The sequence below is a fragment of the Musa acuminata genome, chromosome BXJ2-11 (assembly GCF_036884655.1).
Source record: "Musa acuminata AAA Group cultivar baxijiao chromosome BXJ2-11, Cavendish_Baxijiao_AAA, whole genome shotgun sequence".
Lineage (NCBI taxonomy): Eukaryota > Viridiplantae > Streptophyta > Magnoliopsida > Zingiberales > Musaceae > Musa > Musa acuminata.
The window spans coordinates 6,072,501-6,095,149 of NC_088348.1; the positions used below are offsets into that span (position 1 = coordinate 6,072,501).

Genomic DNA, 22,649 nt, shown 5'->3' on the forward strand with positions numbered 1-22,649 from the left:
GGATAAGCGAGACAAACCATGGAGGAGAGGAAACGGCCCCTGCAAATGATGAGCCGTCGAAGTGCTTATACCACGACCTAAGCATCCAGAGCGAGTAGAGGATCACCCCCATCCCCGCCAACCCCATCACCGAATTCACCAGCTTCAGCACCGACTGCAGGCAACTCCTCAGCCACCAACCCATCCTCCCTCGCTCCCTCCCTCCCTCCTCTTCCCCAACGATAGCAAGAACCAAAAGACGGAACCCTAGCGCCCAAAATCCAACTTTTAAGCGAGACACGAGTGGTAACCCACCGGAAGAACAGATCAAAACTAGAAAAGGATGAGATTTCTCGGTGACACGAAGGAGAAGGGGATGCCTTATCGCGGCCTTCTCGATTTCAACCAAGCTTGTCGTCGTCTGCGGAGAGGCTTCTCGCTTCGTTCCCTATTCTGACGCCGTTCTTATGGTCCAGAAATATTCAACTACCTGTTTCGACGCCACTCTCAACGTCACCGCCTTCTGATTCGAGATGAACCATGGGCCCCACGGATACCAAAGGAAGGTTGAGAAAGAGGGTATCGAAAGCCTGGTAGAGAAAAGACTTCTCACTTTCAAAGGTTGGGGATGTGGACGGCACATATTTCGTCGACGTCCGTCGCGGCGTGGAACACAATGGAGAAGCGGGTTAGCACTGTAGTCGAATATCCTGTGAGATCTTAACCGTCCGTTACAGATCTGATTTCGATTGAAGGTTAGCATGGGGTCAAGATCGCTTCTGAGACGACTGGAGATGTCCAGTACTGCGGAGGATTTCGGAGTCAATTAATTATCCAGTTATAAGGGCCCGTCCGAGTCGGTCAGGAGCACGAAGACAGGCGCGTAATTAGGTCGGGACCGGATATGTGCACCTCAAAAAAGAAATCTTTTAGATTCGTGCAGATCAAGTGGATGGCGACAAACCACTATTATAAATATTCCTATTATTTGAAGTGGGAATTATGATTTCTTTTTTATGATTGAGTTCCCAATGTTATAGCAATATTAAAAACTAAAATCATAATGCAAGCTTCTCTAAAGAAAAAAAAACCTGTAAAATTAGAGGATCAAAAGATGCATCAGAAATTCTAGCCCACAAAAAAAAAGAAAGAATTAAAGGAAAAAAGATCACCTAAAAGCATAGCCTTAAATGATAATTAGAGATTTTGCATATTGTTTTAGATACCACTTAAGACATGCATAAACATAAGCTTTGGAGGTGATTGGATTAATTGGAGTAAGCTTAGGTGTTTATCAGTGATTGTGTGGCAAATATAGTTTACTTTCGTTCTGACTAAATATGCACATGACAACAGAGCTCAAGCATCATACTTTATAAAAAGAACAAAAGAACATTGAGCCACATAAACAATAGACATGGATTATAGTAACAAAATGAATTCTTGTGATTTGTTCCTTGCTGTCATTACAAATTCACAATGTACTTTGATGTTCATTTTTTGTCATGTGTGTGTGTGTATCTATATATATATATATGTGTGTGTGTGTGTGTGTGTGTGTGTTAAAAGTCTACAAATGTGCTCATTTTCTTTGGTCACAACCTCTGCCATTCAACTTAAGAACATGTACATCAAAGTAGTTAATGTCAGTTAGAACAACAGAAGACACGATATAGCACAGAAGAAAAGGAAGAGCCATATCTGATGCAGAGAACTCTCCACCTGCATCTGCTGCCTTCTCAGCCTTGGACTGCTCACACCCAATGTGAGACGATGCGAATTTGAGTAGTATATGCTTGCTCCATGATTCCTGAAAACCCAAGGAAGAATGGAGATAGCTAAACCACCAAGCACACTCCCAGTTGTTGAACAAAACCAAGGTGACGTCTGTGGTGAAGAAGAAGACTCTGATGTGTAACTGTTGCCAAGACCAGCATAAGAGGGGTAGTGGTGTTGATGGTGAAACTGAGGCTGCTGGGCTTCATTCATCCTAGGGGAATCGTTCTCGAGTGCCGAAGTAATTGTTGCACCATCACGGTGATGGTGAAGGGTCGGTCGACGTGGGACAGCAGAATCTCCCTTGGTGCTGTGCCTGCCACGACCATAGAGTGGGATGAGGGTATCCTGAGAGAGAAGGGCCTTGCAGACAGGGCACTGCTGATTAGATATGCTCTCAACCTGCATCCATTTGAAGATGCAAGGCCAACAATAGAGATGACCGCACAGTGTGACCACTGGATCAACGGCAAATTCCAAACAGATGCTGCAGTCAAAGCAAAAATTCATGGACCGTGCCGAAGCAGCATCATCCGAGGCACCACACTTCATCAGTGGTTTCTTCTGTTGCAATTTCTCTGCCTCATGGTGACAGGAGCAACCACTAATGATATGGGCTTGGGGAATGTCTTCAACCTCCTACTACACCTGGAATACTTCTGCAAGATGGTCACAGAAACTGGATGAAGAACATAATACAACAAAAAGGAACCATGCAAGACTCAAAGATTAACTACGGCACACACTACAAGGTATGGTGCTGTTGACACAATCAACAGACAGGGACCACATTGGCCTGTTCAATTCTGTAGATGCTAACCAGTTCATATAAAAATCTGTGCCAGTGGATAGAAGATAACATTGTCCTTCTCATGGTTGATAAGAAAAGGAACGGCAAGGAGCATATAGACCAAGACAAGTTGTTCGGCATGGAGCCAAAGTGGTGTGTGTCCTTTTGTACCATAGCCAAACAGAAAAGGGAGGACCACTGACGACTCATAGAAACACAATGCCATGCATGGACACTTCCAGAACACCACCAAAATTCAATGCAAGGTTGATCAGTGAAAATGACAAACATGTGACGATGACAAGGAGTTGGTTCACAAGAAAATGGTGATCGTCATAGGGTTTACAGTTATCAGCAGTGGAACATGAAGCAGGCAACAGAATCTGTAGATATGCCCAACAGTATAAGAAATGGAAGAGAAGAAACAGGGATGGTTTAATCAGTAACTCGCCTAAATAATTAAAACTATTGATTGAAATAACATATGCCTTCTGGCAATTGAAGCCATTGAATCCTGACAACAATTAGCAACACTGTGCACTTTGAATCTGTGATGATACAGGATGCAACAATTATTGCCCTTAATACAAAGAAGGCATGACTTGATAACAAGAAACCAAGATCTTGTTGTTCCTTCACAGGTATAATGGACTTTTATGATTGTTCGAGCTTAAAATTATATTTTCTGAAGCTTATCTACTTTATGCAATATGCTTTAATGCACAAAAGGGCCATAACACACTTATCAACCACCCCAATTTACCATTTTAAGGGCCTTAACTTGTGATTCAAAAATTTTATATCTTCACAGAGAGAGAGAGAGAGAGAGAGAGAGAGAGAGAGAGGAGGAGGAGGAACAATTAGAACCCAAATAGCAGCGAAAGGCAAACATTAGTCTCCATGATTTATAATTGAATTCATGATTTCGATATCTATTGCATAAAAAAAAATTCCCCACACATGTACTAACAAATCTTCCAAAAAATTAATCAAAGAAATTCTTCATCGATAAAAGAGAATAATCATTAACATCTAATTGAGTTTATATCACACTCAGATATCACACCATCGAGATAGGTTCTTAAACTAAGAGGAAAGAATCAGAGGAACCAGGCAAAGCTTCAGAGGATTATCAACCCATAAAAAGAACAAGAAATTTACACACCTAATTTTTCAAGCACAACAAAGATGATCTCTTTTTCGTCAAACCATCCCAAAAGATGGTCATTGAACCAGCCAAAATCCCTACCTAATGCGATCAGAGTTTTATGGAAAAAGAACATGGAAAATGGACAGATCTACATACGAACAGCCACCATGAACAAAACCCATCCGATCACACGTTCCTCAAAACCCTCAGAATCAAAGCAAAGACCTATACCCCTCCCTGCATTACAACACATGTGACACAAAAAGTTCCTTTTTCCCCTTTCCCTCTATGTTGCTCGTGAAAAAAATCAGTCGAGTACAAGAAGATAGGGCGAAAGATACCAAATTTATCACATCGTTGCATCAAATCATCGTTCTTCTGAATGAAAACGAAAACGAGAACCTCTAAAAAGGGGGAAAAACTGCAAGCAACACAAAGCAAATATCAGAACAGCTAAAGAAGCTCCACCCACATACCTTCCCAAGAGCAGGAGAAGGTGATCGATCTATTCATGTTTCCTTGGAGCTCACGCGAGGAGGAGTCGGGCCAAGCCGCACTCGGTATTTATAGACAAAAGAGAAGCAGGGGAGACGTCCACTTCGCACGTGCCACTCTGCTAACTTCTAATCCTCAATAATAAACGTATAATTAATTGTATGGGGAGAAAAAAACCAAAATCTTTCGCTTATGTTCCACTGACTTACCTAACGTTGGCCCATGTGGGCCCCGATTTTTAGGCAAATGAAAGTTAGGTATATAACGAGCCTGTGAATCATTAGTAATCGTTTTACACGTCAATAATGATGGACTTCTTACGTTCTTGCCGACAAAGGTCAGAGTCAATCAATGTTCAGTTTCGAGTCTATCTTAGAAATATGTCTGACCAAATCTCGTAAGTCAACAATAGTTTAATAGAGTTGACAAAGTGCTGAAGTAGATAATTACGCGTGTCATGTGGTCATCAATAGATCATGTGATCGTGGGTTAGGTGGTCAACTCATGAGGCCGAGTTGACATTCTTATTACTATCACACTCTAATCTCGTACGTCCGTTCCTACTTAATGTGTTAGTCAAATGATAACGGACGTTAATAAGACGAAGATGGCGTGTCAAACATTTGACGGTGACACAATCAACATGTGTCAAACATTGTCTTGTATATCATGTAATATATTCTTGGTCTTAATTTTTTTTGTTCCTTCAACATAAGCTTGGAATCTCTCTGTTAAGGGATAACATCTTACAAGGCAAATTAACGTAAGCCTCTAGCTTTCTTGGGGGGGGAAATCCAATGGCTTGCAATGGTCTTCTAATGACAACATAAGTTATATTCATGTCGGAGAGTTAAATAAGCAAATTATAAACAATCACTAAAGATGGAAAAGAAAGATGAATGAGAGTTTTTATCGCTATCGACACAAATCTTCATAGTAATACAAGAAACAATTAGACGAAGACAAGATTTAGCCCATGATGAATGTTGTGATATTAAGAGTTCAACAATAAGTTGAGCTTTTATGCATATGAAATATATATATAAGTAATTTTGAGATTATACTATAACGCGAAATCTTATAGGAAGCATCGGATCCATCAACTGTTAACTGACATGAAATAACGGTCACATACGTCCGAAGGAAAGCTATAAATGTGAAGCCACCATCTTCCCTACACCGCCGACCACTCAATCCTCCAAAGAAGCCGGCCTCCGGAGAAAATGTCGAAGCCGGTGGTCGTCGCCTATCTTCTTCTAGCCGTCGCCATCCTCATCCTCCTCTCCTTCTCCAGAGCACCGCACATGGCCTCCAGGCATCCGCGCAGTCGCCGGCTAGCCCACCCCCACCACGTCGCCTTCGACCCTCTCCTCGTCCAGATCGAGCGCCGGGCCGAGGAGCGCGGCCTGCTCGACGTCGAGACCTTCAAGCGGAAGCTGGACGACATCTGGGCGAGGCAGGATTGGAGCAAGATGGCGGAGGAGATCGGCATCCTCGATGAGTACTTCGGCGAGGACGGCCGGCTTAACCTGACGGAGAGATTGGCGTATCTTTTCCCGTTGTTAGATAGGTTACCGCAGGACGGGGGAATAAGCCGCTACGAGCTCGAGGTCTGGAATCATAGGCAGGCGTTGGACCGGCTGATCTACCACACCGAGCGGAAGATGAAGCTCCACGATCACGACGGAGATGGCGCCGTAACGCTTCCAGAGTTCCTGTCGTATCTCCCAGACGAAGAAACAGGTTTGCTTTGATGTCTTGTTCGTGGTACTCCATCTATGTTTCGCTTGTATGATTTGATTGTCGCCGAACAGCAAGGAACAGCAAGGAACATGGGGAACCTGGGTGGTGGAAGGAGCAGTTCTCTAATGCAGATAGGGATGGCAATGGCTTTCTCAGTGCATTCGAATTCAATGAGTAAATGCATCGTATTGTTTGTTGGACGAATTCATATACGTGTAAGCATGCATGTGTTCCTTATGAGCAAACAAGCAATCTTCTTGTTGTGTAGTTTCTTACATCCCGAAGACAGCACCAACCCAAAGATACAGCTATGGCTGCTGAAGGAGAAACTAAGGTATTAGGTCAAGGTTCTATCTTGTCTGTTCTAGTGTGTAGTATTCATCTACGTTGTTTGGGGCTCAGGGAAATGGATGAGAACAAAGATGGGAAGTTAAGCTTCGTGGAATTTGGTGGTAGAGCGCAGGAAATATATCAAACATACGCCGATTTTGAAGAAGATGACCTCCGACACCATGAACTCGACGTTGAGGATGAGTTCAGAAAGCTTGATATCAACAGAGACAGGTGCATGTATCTTCTCAAAGAACTAGAAATGATCTGTTTTCTCATACGATCTGTTTCCAGATTTCTGACAGCTGAAGAACTGAAGCCTATCATCCATCGCCTCTACCCCGGAGAGCTTTCCCAATCTAAATATTATACCAAGTACTTGATGCATAAGGTATCTTTCTCCAAGAGAAAACTTCGTACAGTTCATCATCTTGGATGTCGTTTACACTCATATGTTATGCAGGCCGATGACGATGGAGATGGCAAGTTGACGCTGGAGGAGATGGTGCACCACCAGTATGCCTTCTACAGCACCGTCTTTGAGGAACAGCAGGTTGACGACTACGACGACTATGATTACCATGACGAGCTCCGGCGATGATCGCCATGAATGCATGCACTTGTTTTGGGATGTCAGTATGATCCTACATTTTTGTGTGTGTAATGCGATGAACAATATAATTAGAGAGTAATTTTGTCCATTATTTAATTAATATTTGTGTAATATGAAGGATTTGAGGAGACCCAATCGAAATTTTCATCACTTTTATGCCACTCCCAATTAAGCGTCTTACAATCCAGCTTCAAACTCGGGTTGAATTGAACCTAATCGATCCACTGAAATTGAACTCGGGTTCAGCTCGATTTGAGATATGGCTCGCATTGGGCTCGATGGATTAGGCAATAACGTTGAAGCGGCGACTCGCACGTACGCATAAAGTCAAGTCAACGCGGTTCAATGACACGTACGACAAAACCAAAGCCGGTCCGACGGGCTCGATCGATTCCCGACTCCAAACACTATAAATTGCGGTCGAACCAACCCTAGAACAAGAAAAGGGGGGCTTTTGAGTAGGAGATTTTCCTGAGTTCGTCTTGGAGATCGATGCCAAGTCGCGCTGCCGTGATCCTGCTGGGTCTCCTGCTTGCAGGTACCTTCGCCATCCGGCGTATCGGAGACGATCTGATCTCATCTCCTTCGCTCTAGGATTTGATCGCTAGTTCTCGGTTTGCTTAATGAATGGATGAATTAATTCGTTTTGCGGGGAGTCGCGTTTTTATCGGCTTCTTTACCTTTTCTGTTTTTCTTGTACTAATGTAGGATCTGATATTGATTAGTGATTTATTTGCGAGGGGAGCCGGAGCATATGATTTGTTTGTTCATAAATCGAGGCGTAATCAGCTTGGAATTGCCCTGTGATCTAGAATTTGTGGATTGGTCTAGACGCTTGAGCTTGATGACTCATGCTTTTGATATTTCTTGAATATGTTTTGTCAAATGTTTGGAACTCGAGTGATTGACTTCGAATAAATTCTTGTTGTTTCTACGATGCATGATTGGGATATAAGCTTTCCTTGCAGTTAAGATTGCGTTGAATAAAGCATGTCCCCCAATTTTGCTTTTCTTTCTTTTGTTGAAGTTGGATTAGAGAAAAAGGAGTGGGATTTGTGTTTTTTTGGGATGAAAGAAACGGCCATCAGTTGTTGGATATGAGCATTAGCCATGGAGCTAAACTATTTTTCACATGACGGTTATGGTATAATACCATCTTGGCAACTAGGAACTATATTCGTTAATGTTTAATGATCCCCAAGTGTTGGGGAACCTTATGCCGTGGCTGATGGATCAGCACGGCTTGGTCCAATCCTGAGTGCGCAGAGCCGCCCACGTGGCTGCTTGAACTGAGGTGGTCGGCGTTAGGTCGGGTCCAGGCTTCATCTCCAGAATCGATCCAAGGTAGAGCAAGGAGTTTCTCTTCCTCCTGTGCCGGATTGTTGCTTCGTTGTTGAGTTCCTGCACACAGGCCGAGGTCAGGAGGGGGATTTTCCGACTCGACCCCTCCAAAGCTCAAGTCAATTTTGAGTGGAGTTAGGGGGAGTTGAGGTTCGAAGTTCGACCCCTAACGTTGGTCAGGAGGTTGGCTTTTATACCTGCGAATGAAGGTTGATCGTACATGGTTTGTTAATGGTCGTTGACTCCTCGGGCGGTTGGCTCGTACCTTCCGTACAAGCACTAATCGATCTACACGGATCAGCACTGTGCGGTGTCGTTCCAAGCTTTTCGGAGTGGCTCTGTACTATGCGACACCGTCTTGTATGGCCTCGGATAGCATGGGAGCAGGTGGCCGTCCCATCGGAGTTCGAGGTGTCGCGTCGACGCAATGCACCACATCAGCCCTGAGGCTCTGCGTTGGCGCTGACATGGTTGCTGACTGTTGCCGTGGGGGTTGTACCAGAATATGCTCTATCATTCTCTCCCCTCCCCAAAGAGGCGTGCCCCAGGTTCCTCATGGAGGGGCTCGGGGCATGGCTTGGTTCCTCTTGCTGGCTGGGTCGACTGTTGTGCTGGGATTGGTGGTTTGGTCGTAGGTTAACTGGGAGCTTCTATTCGGGAGTTGGATTGGTCGAGCAACACTACTTGGGCGCAGGACTGGTCGAGCAATACTACTTGGGCGCAGGATTGGGTGAGCAACACTGCTCGGGCATTGATTTGGTTGAGCACATTACTCGGGCACTGGGCTAGCCGAGCGACATTACTCGGGCATAGGACTAGCCGAACAACGTTGCTTGGGCACAGGTTTGGCCGAGCAACATTACTCGAGCATCGAACTGGTCGAGACGTGACTCGGATATTGGACTGGTCATGAGGTGTAGCTCGGGCATTGGATTGGCCGTGAGGCGTGGTTCGGGCATTGTACTAGTTAAGATGCGAACTCGGACAATGGATTGGTCGATACGTGACTCGAACATTGGACTGGTCACGAGGCGTGGCTCGGGCATCAGATTAGTCACGAGGCGTGGTTCGAGCATTGGGCTGGCCGAGATGTGACTTAGACATTGGGCTGGCTGCGAGGCGTGGCTGGGGCATTGGACTGGCTGAGATGCAACTCGGACATTGGACTGGCCGCGAGGCGTAGCTCGGGCATTGGACTGGCCGAGACATGACTCAGACACTGTTTGGCTGAGGTGCACAACTCGGATACTGTTTGGCCGAGGTGCACGACTTGGACACTGTTTGGGCGAGGTGCACAACTCGGGCATTGTTTGACTGAAGTGCACGAATCAAACACTGTTTGGTCAAGGTGCACGACTCGGACACTGTTTGGTCGAAGTGCACAACTTGGACACTATTTGGCTGAGGTGCACAACTCGGGCAAGACTCAGGCACTATTTGGCCGAGGTGCACGACTCGAACACTGTTTAGCCGAGGTACACTACTCAGACACTATTTGGTCGAGGTGCACGACTCTGATACTGTTTAGCCGAGGTGCACGACTCGGGCACTGTTTGGCCGAGGTGCACGACTCAGGCACTCTTTGACCGTGGTGTATGGCTCGGACACTGTTTGGTCGAGATGCACAACTCTGACATTGTTTGGTCGAGATGCACAACTCGGACACTGTTTGGCCGAGGTGCACTACTCGGGCACTGTCTGGTCGAGGTGCACGACTCAGACATTATTTGGTTGAGGTGCATGACTCGGGCACTGTTTAGCCGAGGTGCACCATCCGGGCACTATTTGGTCGAGGTCAATCAAGGTGCACAACTCGAGCAATGTTTGGTCGAGATGCATGACTCGAGCACTATTTGGCCGAGGTGCATGACTTGAACACTGTTTGGTCGAGGTGCATGACTTAGACACTGTTTGGTCGAGATGCATGGCTCGGGCATTGTTTGGTCGAGGTGCACCACTCAGGCACTGTTTGGCTGAGGTGCACGACTCGGGCATTGTTTGGCCGAGGTGCATGACTTGGGCATTGTTTGGCCGAGATGGTTGTCGCCCCCTCCCCCCCCTTTCTTTTTTTTTTTTTTTTTTTCATCTGCACACCTTTGGCTCATCTACTTCTGGTCTCGCCATGGCGGGCCCTCTTATGCTTTCTTGCCACTAGTGCCTCAGCAGCAACATACTGGTTGGCCTACTGGAGCATCTCGGGGACGGTCACTGGTGGCCTCTCGACCATCGACCAAAAGAACCTTGAAAGTCGTAGGCCCGTCAAGAACACCTGCATAACCAAAGAGGGGTGGGCATCTGGAACCCCTCGAATCTCAGTAGCGAAGCAGACGACGAAGAGGGAGAGGGATTCGTCCTCCTTTTGCCTTATCCCGAGGAGCATGGCCGTGGACGGTTTAGGTCGCGCGTTAGCTAGGCAGTGAAGCTCGAGTTCCCTTGTAAGCTGATCAAAAGACGAGACCGAGGACAACCTCAATCGACTATACCTCATCCGAGCCAGGCCTCGGAGGGTGGCAGGAAATGCCCGACACATTAGGGCGTCGGAAGTGCCATATAGGCCATACGCGCCTGGAAGGTGGCAACGTGCTCCGTTGGATCAGAGCCACCATCATAGGCCTCCAACGTTGGGAGGTAGAAGTTGTGGGGGATAGGCTTGTCCTGAATTTCTTAAGCAAAGGGGGATCTAACCGAGGTACTTTCCCCGAGCTCCTCCTTGGATTTATGGAATTCTCCTTGAACCTCGTCTAGGTGTCGATTTACCAACCGCAACTGGGCTCGGAACGAGTCGTCTGTCGAGTCAAACGACAAGGTGTTGGCTTCGGGGAAGGTCGAGGCAACGTGTTTGGGCACGGGGATGCTGTGCTCTGTCGTTGGCCTTGGGTGTCCCGATTGCTCCCCGATTGTGGGGTGGGCATCTGGAGCCAGAGGTGGCTTATCGACCGGGGTGGCATCATGAGGTGTAGGGATGAGCGTAGGTTGGATCACGGGCGATGGTCGTAATGGGAGAACCGTCTACTGAGCTAGCTGGGGTATGAGGGGTGTGATAGTCTGCATCATTCTAGCTAACGCATGCACTTGGTGGGTGAGGTTGAGGAATGCCTCGGCGGAGACGACTAGCTGCCTCGCGCCAGCCCTGGGAGGCAAGAGCCCGGGGTCGTTGAATAAATGCCAATAGCGCTCCGGAGTCTGAGCTGAGGCGCTTCCATCCATATGCGGGAGAGTGGGGAGCTGCCCTCCGAGGTCGAAGGTGGATATGGTGGCAGGTGCCTTCTTGTCAAGGCGTTTGCTGGGGTTGTTCGGTGGTAGACGCTCTTGCGACATCAGGCCCTCTTTTTAGCACCAAAAATGTTGAGGAACCTTATGTCGTGGCCGATGAATCATCATGGCTTGGTCTGATCCTGAGTGCGCAGAGCCACCCATGTGGCTACTCGAACTTGGGTGGTCAGTGTCATGTCGGGTCCAAGCTTCATCTCCAGAATCGATCCAAGGTAGAGCAAGGAGTTTCTCTTCCTCCCCTGCCAGGTTGCTTCTTTGTCGTCAAGTTCCTACACAAAGGCCGAGGTCGGGAGGGGGATTTCCCAACTCGACCCCTTCGAAGCTTAAGTTAGTGTTAAGTGGAGTTAAGGGGAGTTGAGGTGTTCGAAGTCCGACCCCTAACGCTGGTCAGGAGGTTGGCTTTTATACATGCGAACAAAGGTCGATCGTACATGGTCTGTTAATGGCTATCGATTCCTCAAGCGGTCGGCTCATACCTTCCGTGTGGGTGGCGATCGATCTGTACGGATTGACACCACGCGACGTTGTTTCGAGCTTTCCGTAGCGGCTTTGTACTATGCGGCGCCATCTTGTACGGCCTCGGACAACGCGAGAGTAGGTGGTCGTCCCATCGGAGTCCGAGGTATCACGTCGATGTAGTGCACCATATCAACCCTGAGTCTCCGCGATGGCGCTGACGTGGCTGCTGATTGTTGTCGCGGGGGTGGTACCAGAATATGTCCTATCACCAAGTGACCAGAAACTTTATTGTCGGAGTGTTTATTACCTGCCTGGCAAGGTATATAGTTTCGAATAATACCGCCCGTACCGAGCGGTATGTATCGGTCTGTCAGCTGTCCGGTACACGGAACGCTCGTTATCGGACGGTATATATATATATATATATATATATATATATATATATATATATATATATATATATATACCGAACGGTATATTGTATCGTACCATACCGAGCGAGTGTCAAAATATCGGTACGGTACGATATTTCAAACCTTGTTGCCTGGCATGGTTTGTGGATTCTGTTCAAGGTATCCGGACTTCATTTCTCTCATTTGATCAGCCGGCATCTATGAATTGAACAAACCAGCTTGAGCCCATAATAATTTTGATATACCGGATTTCTGTTCTCTGTCATTTCTATTATTTCATTATACAGCCTAATGATCTTATGTGTATTCACCTTTTGGATTAATTTGTTCATGTTGTTGCATCACAACTTGCAAAAAGAGTTTACCTCATTTGTATTCACCTTTTGGATTAATTTCTATTATTTCATTGTACAGCCTAATGTTCTGTAACAATGCCTCATCCTGTTTACCCCATTTCTATTTTTCTTTTTCTTGCCAAAAGAGTTTATTCTTTGTGCTACGTCATTTGATAGTCCCTATCCATTACCTATATGTAATCAAACTAGTTGATTTTCTTTGTGAATTGTTGCTAAATTTTGGTGCTTATTTGATGGGTCTTTTTCTCCTGTCACTTGGGTTTGTATGGAATAGAGTTCCTTTTTTTCTGTCCAATGATTCAACGCCCACAAAATACAAATATTCGGAAGCCATTCTTCTTGATATAATGCATTATTTGTTTATTATATTGTAGTTAACTTGACAGACAAGTTTCTAATTCCATCGATGCCATTAACTTGATCTTCTTTTGTTCATTCTTTCTCCTTTTTTACGTCATTTTGATGTAGATGCCTCCCTTTATGCCAAGCTTTTGTTGGTATGAAAAATGTGGTGTGTGGTTGGTGTCTAGGTAATGACGGCCTTGCCTGAGAGAACTGTGGATTCCAAATTTCCTGCAGGAGACTCAGATGATTCAGCAGATAGAGAACCTGTCGCTACAAATTCAGAACAAAAGGCTATTGAAAATAAGTCTTTAAAGGCTTCTTTCTTGACAAGCTTCTTCACATCCACTTTGTCAATCTTCGAAAGACACTCTGATTCATTTTCAGTTGAAAAGAAGCCCACCAAATCCAGAAGCTATGGCTGGACTACAGCTGTGAGGAAGGTTGTGACCAGTGGCTCAATGAGGAGGCTTCAAGAGCGTATACTGGGGACAAGCAGATTTGACAATTTGAGCATGACCAGTCAAATATGGTTTCTTGGCAAGTGTTACAAACTATCACTTGAGGAATCATCACAATGTTCTGATCCTGGCAATAGTTATGCTGCTTTTTTAGAAGATTTCTCATCGAGAATTTGGATCACATACCGGAAAGGTCAATTTACCAAAGTGGCTATCTTATAAATTTGTCAGGCAAGAGGCTTTCTAGTGATTCTACTTGTAAAAGACAATCTAAGCTCTTCCATTGTGAATTTTCTGTAGGTTTTGAACCCATTGGTGAATCAAAGTTCACATGTGATGTCAACTGGGGATGTATGATCAGAAGTAGCCAGATGCTTGTTGCTCAGGTATAAATTCCATTTATTAACATTTTCCATCTAATAAAACTAGTGATGTGTGCTTATGTTGTTAGTTAAAAATTGCCAACAGGCTTTGATTCTTCATCATTTGGGGAGATCCTGGAGGAAACCCTTGCAGAAGGTGAGTTGATTTATCCATGAGTTCTTTTAGTGCTTACGGAAAGATTTAAAGAAAAAAGAAATTTCTTATCTGTAGTGATGAATCTTGTATATTTATTATATATGAATGCTTCTATTTTCTGCTGATTTTGCAGCCATATGATCTTCAGTATGTCGAACTTCTGCATCTTTTTGGTGACTCAAGCACATGTGCCTTTTCAATCCACAATCTGCTTCAAGCTGGGAGGGGTTATGGTTTAGCTGCTGGATCATGGTTGGGTCCTTACGCCATATGCCGAACCTGGGAAACCCTTGCTCGTGCTAACAAAGAGCAAGCTGAACATGACAAATGTAAAGAAAGCTTGCCCATGGTTCTATATATTGTTTCAGGTGATGAAGATGGGGAACAAGGTGGAGCTCCAGTTGTCTGTATTGAAGTTGCTGCAAAACTCGGTTCGCATTTTAGCAAGGGACAACTAGAATGGGCACCTATTCTTTTGTTGGTTCCTTTGGTTCTTGGACTAGAAAAAATCAACCCTAGGTAAACTAGAAGAAATTAATCTTCCTTGGATAGCATAGTGATGCAGCAGTATCTTTTCTTTTAGGTGCTCTTATTTATCTTATGGATCTTACTTTGATATCTATTGTCGTAAGAGCTAGGGCATTCACCAGTGAGCTTTTTTATAACATTGAATTATACAGCATTAATCTATGAAAGAAACCATTTCAAAACAAGTCTGGCCTCAGGTAATGAGATATTGGCAAAATCTCTCTCTCTCTCTCTCTCTCTCTCTCTCTCTCTCTCTCTCTTCCCCCTAGTCTTTTTACCTATAGTAATACTTTGCTTCTGCTAAAAAACCAAATCATATAAAATGATGTGATTTTCTTGATTGTTAGACATGTTATTACTAATTGCAGAGAACTGATTCTTTTCTCTTTTTCGGTGCGGGGGGCTCTTCTATAAGAAATAGCACTCTGTACATAGTTGAATTTTTTTCAATTTTCCTACAATGCATGATCTGTTGAAGTTAAATTTATTGGAAGTCCAATATATGCTACTTAGTAAGCCATACTTCTTGCAGGTACATTCCTTTGCTTTGGGAAACATTTACATTTCCACAAAGTGTGGGCATTTTAGGTGGAAAACCTGGGGCCTCAACTTATATTGTTGGCGTGCAAGATGACAAGGCATTGTACTTGGATCCTCACGAAGTTCAACCGGTAAAGAAGTTTCCATCATCATTCTCATCAGATGTGTAGTTGTGATGTAAAACAACCCTGTTAGGTAGTAATATATGATTAAGTTTCCACATCATCAGTAAAAGCGCAAAAACCCTTGTTCTTGAAATTGTTGTTTGGATGCGATCCTGATATGTTTCTTCTGGGATGTGACATGAAAAAATTATGTAATCTTGTAGCTGACAACATATACTTATCAAGATTATATTTTTCTTCCCCTTAATTGTTCTATGTGAAGGTGGCCCAGCATGGAGGTATGAACTTACAACAGCTTGAACCATGCCTAAAAGATTTTTGCAAATCACATAACCATGCCTAGAACTACGAGCATAAATCTGTAACACTTAAACATGTCATAATTTGTATCTCTGATTTGCTTACAACTTCTTAATTGTATGTGATCCTTCTGTCTTTCCAGTTCCTTTGGCTAAAACTCCAAACCTAGTTGATAACTGTTCTAAACAAGAGTCTCTAAACCCATTGCATTTCTTGCTTCTGGTAGGCATTTTTCTATGCTCAGATTTTTATGGAAATGGTTTTCTCCATTGCATCAGATGAGCATGTGACTTAAGTCTCCGAACTCTGTGTTATGTTATCCTTATTTTTCCTTTGGGAGTATAATGCAGTTAGTGATATAGTTTTCACCCTTTTGCCTTCTTGTACTCAATTTTGCAATTGTAAACTATATGTTCACTCAAGCCTCTGGGGCTCACTGAATAATTAACTATGAATGGAATAGGCTGTTGATATCAGGAGGGATGATTCAGAAGCTGATTGTACTTCATATCACTGCAGGTTTGCTGTTTCACCTACATAAAGAAATTTAGGCTGCTGACGTTGATACATAGTTGCTTCTTGCTTTTTCATTAGTTATCTTTTTTTCCTTTGCTTACTGTTGCTAATTGGTTCCAGCACTGTGCGACACCTGCCATTTGACATGATAGACCCATCATTGGCCATTGGATTTTACTGCAGGGATAAAGGTTAGTTGATCTTCTATTAGAGGGTTCCTCCAAGTATCATTTAGCAGGTTTCATACACTTGATTTGTTAAATAATGCAGGTGATTTTGAAGACTTCTGTTCCCGTGCTTCTCAGCTTGCAGACAGCTCAAATGGAGCACCATTATTTACTGTTGTCCGAAATCTTCAGCCTGCGAAACCAATTCCCTGCCATGTAGGTACAGATCAGAACAGAGGAATAGATGATACCTCTGTGGAAAACTTAAGTGACATTGGTGGTCAGGTCCACGAAGATGAATGGCAAATTCTATGAAGAGCCACATATACAGAACTCTTCATGCGGTAAAAGCTCAAGTGTCAGGTTTTATAATCTTCTTGCAGAGATCAGCCTAACCTGGACATCGTTAAAAAAAGCTGAAGCTTGCTGGATTTCTTTTGGATCATTTATTCTTTGTTAATTTCTTTCAACATTCTTGTACATGTTAAAGGAAGGAAAACTCCATTGCTTAACCATAGAAAGTAGTGCATGAATCGAAACGATTAATTTCTTGGAAAGACTGGCAGTAATTATTATTGTTATTGCTTGTTGTACTAATATCCTTTTAATGTTCTCATGGTTCTATTCAGTGAGTCTTCAATCTGATCAAGTTAGATCTCTATTTCATGGTTCATTATTCAGGGAAATTGCACATTGCTCCTACGTACTGTCGCCTTTGCAATTTGTCCATTTGCATTAGTTATTGTCTCAGTGTATCCTTTTTGTTTAACCTCTCTCTTATATTCCCCCATCCTAATGTTATTGTTCTTCTTGTTCTTGTTTCTTGTTCTGTGGTCTTGTTCATGTTCCAGTTATCGTTGTCCTTCTTCTTCTTCTTCTTCTTCTGAGATTGCTCGATGAGTTGCAGCAATAGAATTTATAGGAAAATATTGCTGAGTTTTAACATGAAGCAGAATTGATTCTGTGAGTATGGATTATGTAGGCTTAACATGTCAAAACCCGAATCTATTGCTTACTACGACAGCAACACTGGCAGATCTCGCCACGTTTGGGCAACGGATTACATTTTGACTCTCTCTCTCTCTCTCTCTCTCTCTCTCTCGTTAGAGGCTAAAGGAGCTAAAGCAGCCAGCTCCCTTCTTCGGGGTGTGTCCGGTGGAATGATACTTGGCAACAGCCTCCTCCGCTCTGAGGAGCTCCTCCCCGTGCTTCGACTCCACCATCGCCCTCCTCCCCTCTGCTTCCTTGTGTATCATGGCGATCTTGTTCTTTGCCTTCTCTTCGGAATCCGCCTTCTTCTTCTTCAGCCTCTCCTGCTCATTCATTCATTCATTCATTCATTCATTCATTCATTTCTCTCACGAGCCACGATTATAATTTAACGGAGTGACGATTCCAAGTTCGATTAACACACAAAACATTAGTCTGCTATGCGCCTCGGGTGAATGCTCAGAAGCTCATGCTGGCTTTCTTTCTCGTTTCTTTTCGGTTGAATAGATGCAAACATTCATTTAAAAGGCCATTTACCTCGTTCTTTTTTATCTCAGCCTCGATGGTTGCCATCTTCGTGTTCTCCCATGAAAGAATGGATGACATCTTCCTCTGAGCCCTGTTTGGCACTTCAACGATAATGATCAAACGGAAAAGATATAGCACCAATGATCATCTCCGATCCAGAATCATGATCGTCAAATGCTAATCACTGATCTCTTACTTGTTGTCAGCTTTGGTCTTTTCACCTGCGCTCCATGCTCTGATCAAAGAAATCCTCTTGTCATTCTCCACCTGCGCCAGTAGAGCATCTGCACACCCACCATAACTAGCAAATGCATAAGAGAATCCACCAAGAGACCACAAGCTTTAGCTGCTACGTTTCAGAAGCTGTCAGATTCCAACCTCTGTCAGCTGATCCTCCCATGCCCTTCTCTGAAGAAGAATCTGCAAGCAAAGCAGAAAAGGTGATGCAGGAAGAGGGACGAAGAAGAGACAGAGAGCAGAAGCCGTACTCCCCATCAGAGCTTTGAACTCCTTCGGCCTCTTCAACACGGTCGGTGAGAGGGCCTCATTCTCGTCGGCCGCCTCCCGCACGTTCTCCAGCTTCGACAACGTCGAGTGTCGCTCTCCCATCTCGGATCCTTTGCGCTTCTCCCTTCCCTGGATTAAGAAGCCACCGATTAAGCTGCCACCTATATATCTCAGACAGAGATGGGGAGAGATTAGCGGTACCGAAAGCTCTTACGCCCCCACATTCTATCTACTCTTCTGGAGGAGAGCGAGAGACCGAGAGAGAGTTCGCGTCCGCAGTAATCTTTATATGGGAATGGAATTAGCCTATATAAACTTATTCTTTACATATCTATCCTTTCAAAATATGAAAATAGAAAATTTATCTCTCTAAATATTTTCATATATATATATATATATATATATATATATATATATATATATATATATATATCTTCTTTCTTCATTTTTAATTTTTTTGTGTGTGGGAAGTCTGGGATTGGACTTCAACCTCATGCTTCCTTTATTTTATATTAGCACGAGGTTCAGATCCCAGATCTCCCATCAGAAAAAAATGATCTTCTATCTTCCAATGAGCTTAACATACTGCATCCATAGATAGATAGATAGGAAGAGAGAGAGAGAGAGAGAGAGAGAGAAAAAAAGAGGAATGGTGTGTTGTGGTTTGCGGCAGAGATTTGGTGTTGCATTTATAGTGTCAGTAGGTGCATTCATAGGAAAGGAGGATGTGTACGTTATGATCATGAAATAAGGTAGGGAAATTTTCTATGATATTAGACATAAATTCCCTTCCAAGAAAAATAATGTCTAAGGTGATCTAGAGAGATTACGGATCCACTGCATGATGATACACATAAAAGCTATACAATCTATCTTTTTCTTCGGGATATTGCCAAATATGTATCATATCAATGTAGATGTATAGCAAAGTCATAAAGGTTCCTCCAAAATCATGCATTCCATTCACTCACTCCTATCATCCTCGATGATTCATTTTGATTTATAAAAATAAAAATAATAAAATTATATGACTGAATCGTATGAATGATCGATCATGATGATTTTTAAGAAATCATTTATGATTTTTCTTGTACAGGACATCCTATGACGAATTTACGTATAGACATCGATTATATCTTAGATTCATGAAAATAATTATTGCTTACCAAAGATAACAGTTTTTGACTATTTTGCTTTAGTTTTGGCACATATAAATAGAGAAAAATTAAATTCTTCATCACATATTTTTTGAAAGAAAATCAAATTGTATATGTTGAATTAAAGTAATTACTAATTCATAATTTTTTTTTCCTAAGAGGATAGAAACACATGATAGTGTTTAACAATGCTGAATCATACTACCAAAACACTTAAAAATACAAGGTTTGGTGATCATAGTGGCTCAAGAGATCACATCATCAAAAGTCTTTTCGTTAAAAATTTTCACTCATTTTTTTTTTCAATTTTTAATTACTATAGTATTTTCATCTGATTTGTTCACAGTATTTTTCAATAGCATTAATAGTATTTTATTGATATACTACAAATATTATAAATATTATTAAAAAAATACTATGAACGATATCATATCGTGCCTCTTTGGTTATCATTACTTATATATTATTATAATATCATATTTTTACGCTTATCATTAGCTTGGTTGATTTTATGAGTCTATTTAGATCATTTATAATATTTTCAAATAGGTTTTCTAGGTTCTTTTATTGTGATAACCAAAATACTATAATAGGCCAAGAACACTATAATTTTTTTTAAGAAGTAATTTGAATATTTTAAAATTAAGACGCACCATTTAGAAACAAATAAAATATAGGTATTGATTGAAAAATACTCAAAATGAAGATATTTTCCAGAGAGAGAGAGAGAGAGGCATGTAGGGTTCTTGGGAAGAAGTGTCTCATCTGAAGTCATACCAAATATATTACTCCAACTCATGGTCGGTGAAGAAAGACACAAATGGAGAATCTGTATTCACCTCCACCATCCTCCGATGGATGCGCACAGACATCACTCACAGGCCACTGCATCCTGCCGGGAGTGGTTGGCTCGACGAGACGAGCGCAAGTGGTGGTGATGCAAGTCTGAGGTATGCATGCGGTCAAATGATGAGTTCCATAATTAATGGATTCTATGTGGATTTACTACCAGTAATTATGAGTCATATACTTTAGCTCACTGTCCTTTTACCCCTAATTTTTTTCTTGTAAGAGAGAAAATAAAGTAAAATTTTCTCGAGTTAAGCTAACCTCCAACTTTTCTTTCATATCTCACACTAAGATCTCAATATACATAAAAGTATTCATGGAGCAATTAATCTTTAAATTTCAAAAAAAAAATCATAAAACTTGAATTTCTTATCCTCCAAATAATTTCTCATCAAAGAACAATTAGGAAATACAAAATTACACCATATCTTACCTTAATCAGCATTTTATGTATTAGAGGTTCATAATCACAGGTGAGTGCAAAATCTACTGAAGAAATGACAGTGCCACAACCAAAAGGCCAAAGGCAAAGAGGATGAACCTTACTGATGCAGCCACCAACAGGCCAATGGCAGTGCAGTGTGAGGTCCTCTATAGTTGCTCTCTGCTCTCCTCTGCATCTCAGAACCACCCACTGGTGGCAGCCAGCCCACCCCATACGGTGGAAAGCTGCAATGTTGCAGCAGCAATTGCCTAAAGAAGTCTGCTGCAGTGGAAAAGGATGGAGAGTAAAGCAGAAGAAAGCATGAAGATTATTAGGTCAAGTAGGGTTACCAGCAGTTCACAAGGTGAGAAACTATGCATAGTCTCTATGTTCATTCTAAGAAGAAAGAGAATTGGATAGAAGCTACAGTCCTAAATAATCCAGCATTATCTTGTCTTTAGTGCCTAACCCTATATCAAGAGAATAATATGTCATGTGAAGCCACCATTAACCCAGAACACCTTTTCTTCTTTCTCCTTCTCTCTCTCTGTGTACATCTATATAGAGCCCCACCTTACCCTCTGCACAGGATCAAGACCTTGGAGATCAGTGTCCCTGTGAGAGATGGAGGGGAAGGAGGAGGATGTGAGACTGGGAGCAAACAGGTTCTCGGAGAGGCAGCCTATAGGGACAGCTGCACAGAGCCAGGACAAGGACTACAAGGAGCCACCACCAGCTCCGCTGTTCGAGCCAGGGGAGCTCAGCTCATGGTCCTTCTACAGGGCTGGCATAGCCGAGTTCGTGGCCACCTTCCTTTTCCTCTACATCACCATCCTCACCGTCATGGGCGTGGTCAAGTCCGACACCAAGTGCTCCACGGTGGGCATCCAAGGCATCGCCTGGGCCTTCGGTGGCATGATCTTCGCCTTGGTCTACTGTACCGCTGGGATCTCAGGTGAAGATGAAGCCGGTTCCTGCTCTTGTGTTCGTCTCTGAACAGATCTTGACTTCGCTGACTCTTCAGGTGGACATATCAACCCGGCGGTGACCTTCGGGCTGTTCCTGGCAAGGAAGCTCTCCCTCACCAGGGCGCTGTTCTACATGGTGATGCAGTGCCTGGGTGCCATCTGCGGTGCTGGTGTGGTGAAGGGGTTTCGGAAGGGGCTCTACGAGAGCAACGGCGGTGGAGCAAACGTGGTGGCCGCTGGCTACACCAAGGGTGATGGCTTGGGTGCTGAGATCGTGGGCACCTTCATTCTTGTCTACACCGTCTTCTCTGCCACCGATGCCAAGAGGAACGCTAGGGACTCTCATGTGCCCGTAAGCAGTCCCTCAACTTCCACCTTCCTTTTCCTCTATTTACTTACGATTACACCATTCTCCTTCTCTTTTGCTGAACCTACAGCCTTTAGAGGTTTGACACTGACAGATACAGATACTCTGCAACCTTGTTTCTTCGATCAACGTCCATAATTTTCCATGGCTTCTTAGTGTTTTGTGGTGTGGAGCTAAGTAATCCTACGAATTGGTGCAGATACTCGCTCCCTTGCCCATTGGTTTTGCAGTTTTCCTGGTTCACTTGGCCACCATCCCCATTACCGGCACTGGCATCAATCCCGCAAGAAGCCTTGGAGCTGCCGTCATCTACAATAAAGACCATGCTTGGGATGACCACGTAAGTCTCGAGGGAAGTGATCGAATTCTCTCTGTTCTTTGACCAAGTAAGCTGTGGACATCTATCAAACTGTCTGTCGTCTTTGTTCTCAGTGGATCTTCTGGGTTGGACCATTCATCGGAGCTGCTCTTGCTGCCATGTACCACCAGGTTGTGATCAGGGCAATCCCATTCAAGAGCAGGCCCTGAGGTTCCAGAAAAGATGTTGCGCCTCCTGCCATGTCTCTCTTATCCATCCATGGATTGCAGCTGGATGTTGTCATGTTGCTATTGCTGTCTTTTAACTTGGTTTCTTTTATCTTCA

The 22,649-nt window shown here is 43.5% G+C and overlaps 6 protein-coding genes and 1 long non-coding RNA gene across 8 annotated transcripts in view; 3 read left to right on the top strand and 4 right to left on the bottom strand.

Moving 5' to 3' along the window:
* Positions 1 to 744, bottom strand: part of LOC135628001 (tetraspanin-19-like) — a 7,515-nt gene extending 6,771 nt beyond the window's left edge. The window contains exon 1 of the mRNA XM_065134517.1: positions 18 to 744. Coding sequence (XP_064990589.1) covers positions 18 to 184 — 167 coding nt within the window. The 5' untranslated portion in view covers positions 185 to 744. The remainder of the gene's footprint in view (positions 1 to 17) is intronic.
* Positions 745 to 1,629: 885 nt separating this feature from the next.
* On the bottom strand, positions 1,630 to 2,163 carry LOC135626361 (E3 ubiquitin-protein ligase RMA1H1-like). Its single transcript, XM_065131590.1, has one exon. The coding sequence runs from the start codon at positions 2,161 to 2,163 to the stop codon at positions 1,630 to 1,632; it is 534 nt and encodes a 177-aa protein (XP_064987662.1).
* Positions 2,164 to 2,201: 38 nt separating this feature from the next.
* Positions 2,202 to 4,172, bottom strand: LOC135628002 (uncharacterized). Its single transcript, XR_010492746.1, has 2 exons — positions 4,037 to 4,172; positions 2,202 to 2,414 (listed from the first exon to the last, which is right to left on the bottom strand). It is a non-coding gene; the product is annotated as an uncharacterized LOC135628002 (long non-coding RNA).
* Positions 4,173 to 5,413: 1,241 nt separating this feature from the next.
* Positions 5,414 to 6,864, top strand: LOC135626362 (uncharacterized). The gene is made up of 6 exons (XM_065131591.1): positions 5,414 to 5,933; positions 6,005 to 6,107; positions 6,202 to 6,267; positions 6,336 to 6,497; positions 6,558 to 6,654; positions 6,727 to 6,864. The coding sequence occupies exons 1-6, from the start codon at positions 5,414 to 5,416 to the stop codon at positions 6,862 to 6,864; spliced, it is 1,086 nt and encodes a 361-aa protein (XP_064987663.1).
* A 428-nt stretch (positions 6,865 to 7,292) lies between these two features.
* On the top strand, positions 7,293 to 16,844 carry LOC135582286 (cysteine protease ATG4B-like). 2 transcript variants are annotated; one of them, XM_065131380.1, is made up of 9 exons: positions 7,293 to 7,414; positions 13,298 to 13,714; positions 13,822 to 13,907; positions 13,990 to 14,040; positions 14,174 to 14,559; positions 15,101 to 15,239; positions 15,997 to 16,052; positions 16,170 to 16,240; positions 16,320 to 16,844. In XM_065131380.1, exons 1-9 carry the CDS (start codon positions 7,369 to 7,371, stop codon positions 16,529 to 16,531), a joined length of 1,464 nt encoding a protein of 487 aa, XP_064987452.1. In that variant the 5' UTR covers positions 7,293 to 7,368; the 3' UTR covers positions 16,532 to 16,844. The 2 variants fall into 2 exon arrangements, with proteins under 2 accessions (XP_064987452.1, XP_064987451.1); XM_065131379.1 differs by having other exon boundaries at positions 7,295 to 7,414; positions 13,249 to 13,714.
* A 417-nt stretch (positions 16,845 to 17,261) lies between these two features.
* On the bottom strand, positions 17,262 to 18,447 carry LOC135627366 (remorin-like). The gene is made up of 5 exons (XM_065133442.1): positions 18,223 to 18,447; positions 18,113 to 18,154; positions 17,931 to 18,018; positions 17,744 to 17,825; positions 17,262 to 17,529 (listed from the first exon to the last, which is right to left on the bottom strand). Exons 1-5 carry the CDS (start codon positions 18,341 to 18,343, stop codon positions 17,320 to 17,322), a joined length of 543 nt encoding a protein of 180 aa, XP_064989514.1. The 5' UTR covers positions 18,344 to 18,447; the 3' UTR covers positions 17,262 to 17,319.
* Positions 18,448 to 21,182: 2,735 nt separating this feature from the next.
* LOC103970640 (aquaporin PIP1-2) lies at positions 21,183 to 22,649 on the top strand. The gene is made up of 4 exons (XM_009384505.3): positions 21,183 to 21,626; positions 21,696 to 21,991; positions 22,206 to 22,346; positions 22,439 to 22,649. The coding sequence occupies exons 1-4, from the start codon at positions 21,296 to 21,298 to the stop codon at positions 22,532 to 22,534; spliced, it is 864 nt and encodes a 287-aa protein (XP_009382780.2). The 5' UTR covers positions 21,183 to 21,295; the 3' UTR covers positions 22,535 to 22,649.

Excerpts from the sequence above, each read along its gene's own strand:
- LOC103970640 (XM_009384505.3), top strand. The coding sequence starts at position 21,296 with ATGGAGGGGAAGGAGGAGGATGTGAGACTGGGAGCAAACAGGTTCTCG. Across the intron at positions 21,627-21,695 it reads CTGTACCGCTGGGATCTCAG|GTGGACATATCAACCCGGCG; the intron begins GTGAAGATGAAG and ends CTGACTCTTCAG. Across the intron at positions 21,992-22,205 it reads CTAGGGACTCTCATGTGCCC|ATACTCGCTCCCTTGCCCAT; the intron begins GTAAGCAGTCCC and ends GAATTGGTGCAG.
- LOC135626362 (XM_065131591.1), top strand. The coding sequence starts at position 5,414 with ATGTCGAAGCCGGTGGTCGTCGCCTATCTTCTTCTAGCCGTCGCCATC. Across the intron at positions 6,498-6,557 it reads CTTGATATCAACAGAGACAG|ATTTCTGACAGCTGAAGAAC; the intron begins GTGCATGTATCT and ends ATCTGTTTCCAG. Across the intron at positions 6,655-6,726 it reads CCAAGTACTTGATGCATAAG|GCCGATGACGATGGAGATGG; the intron begins GTATCTTTCTCC and ends TATGTTATGCAG.
- LOC135626361 (XM_065131590.1), bottom strand. The coding sequence starts at position 2,163 with ATGCAGGTTGAGAGCATATCTAATCAGCAGTGCCCTGTCTGCAAGGCC.
- LOC135582286 (XM_065131380.1), top strand. The coding sequence starts at position 7,369 with ATGCCAAGTCGCGCTGCCGTGATCCTGCTGGGTCTCCTGCTTGCAG. Across the intron at positions 13,715-13,821 it reads TTGGATCACATACCGGAAAG|GTTTTGAACCCATTGGTGAA; the intron begins GTCAATTTACCA and ends AATTTTCTGTAG. Across the intron at positions 14,041-14,173 it reads GGAGGAAACCCTTGCAGAAG|CCATATGATCTTCAGTATGT; the intron begins GTGAGTTGATTT and ends CTGATTTTGCAG.
- LOC135627366 (XM_065133442.1), bottom strand. The coding sequence starts at position 18,343 with ATGGGAGAGCGACACTCGACGTTGTCGAAGCTGGAGAACGTGCGGGAG. Across the intron at positions 18,155-18,222 it reads GTTCAAAGCTCTGATGGGGA|ATTCTTCTTCAGAGAAGGGC; the intron begins GTACGGCTTCTG and ends CTTTGCTTGCAG. Across the intron at positions 17,826-17,930 it reads AAGACCAAAGCTGACAACAA|GGCTCAGAGGAAGATGTCAT; the intron begins GTAAGAGATCAG and ends AGTGCCAAACAG.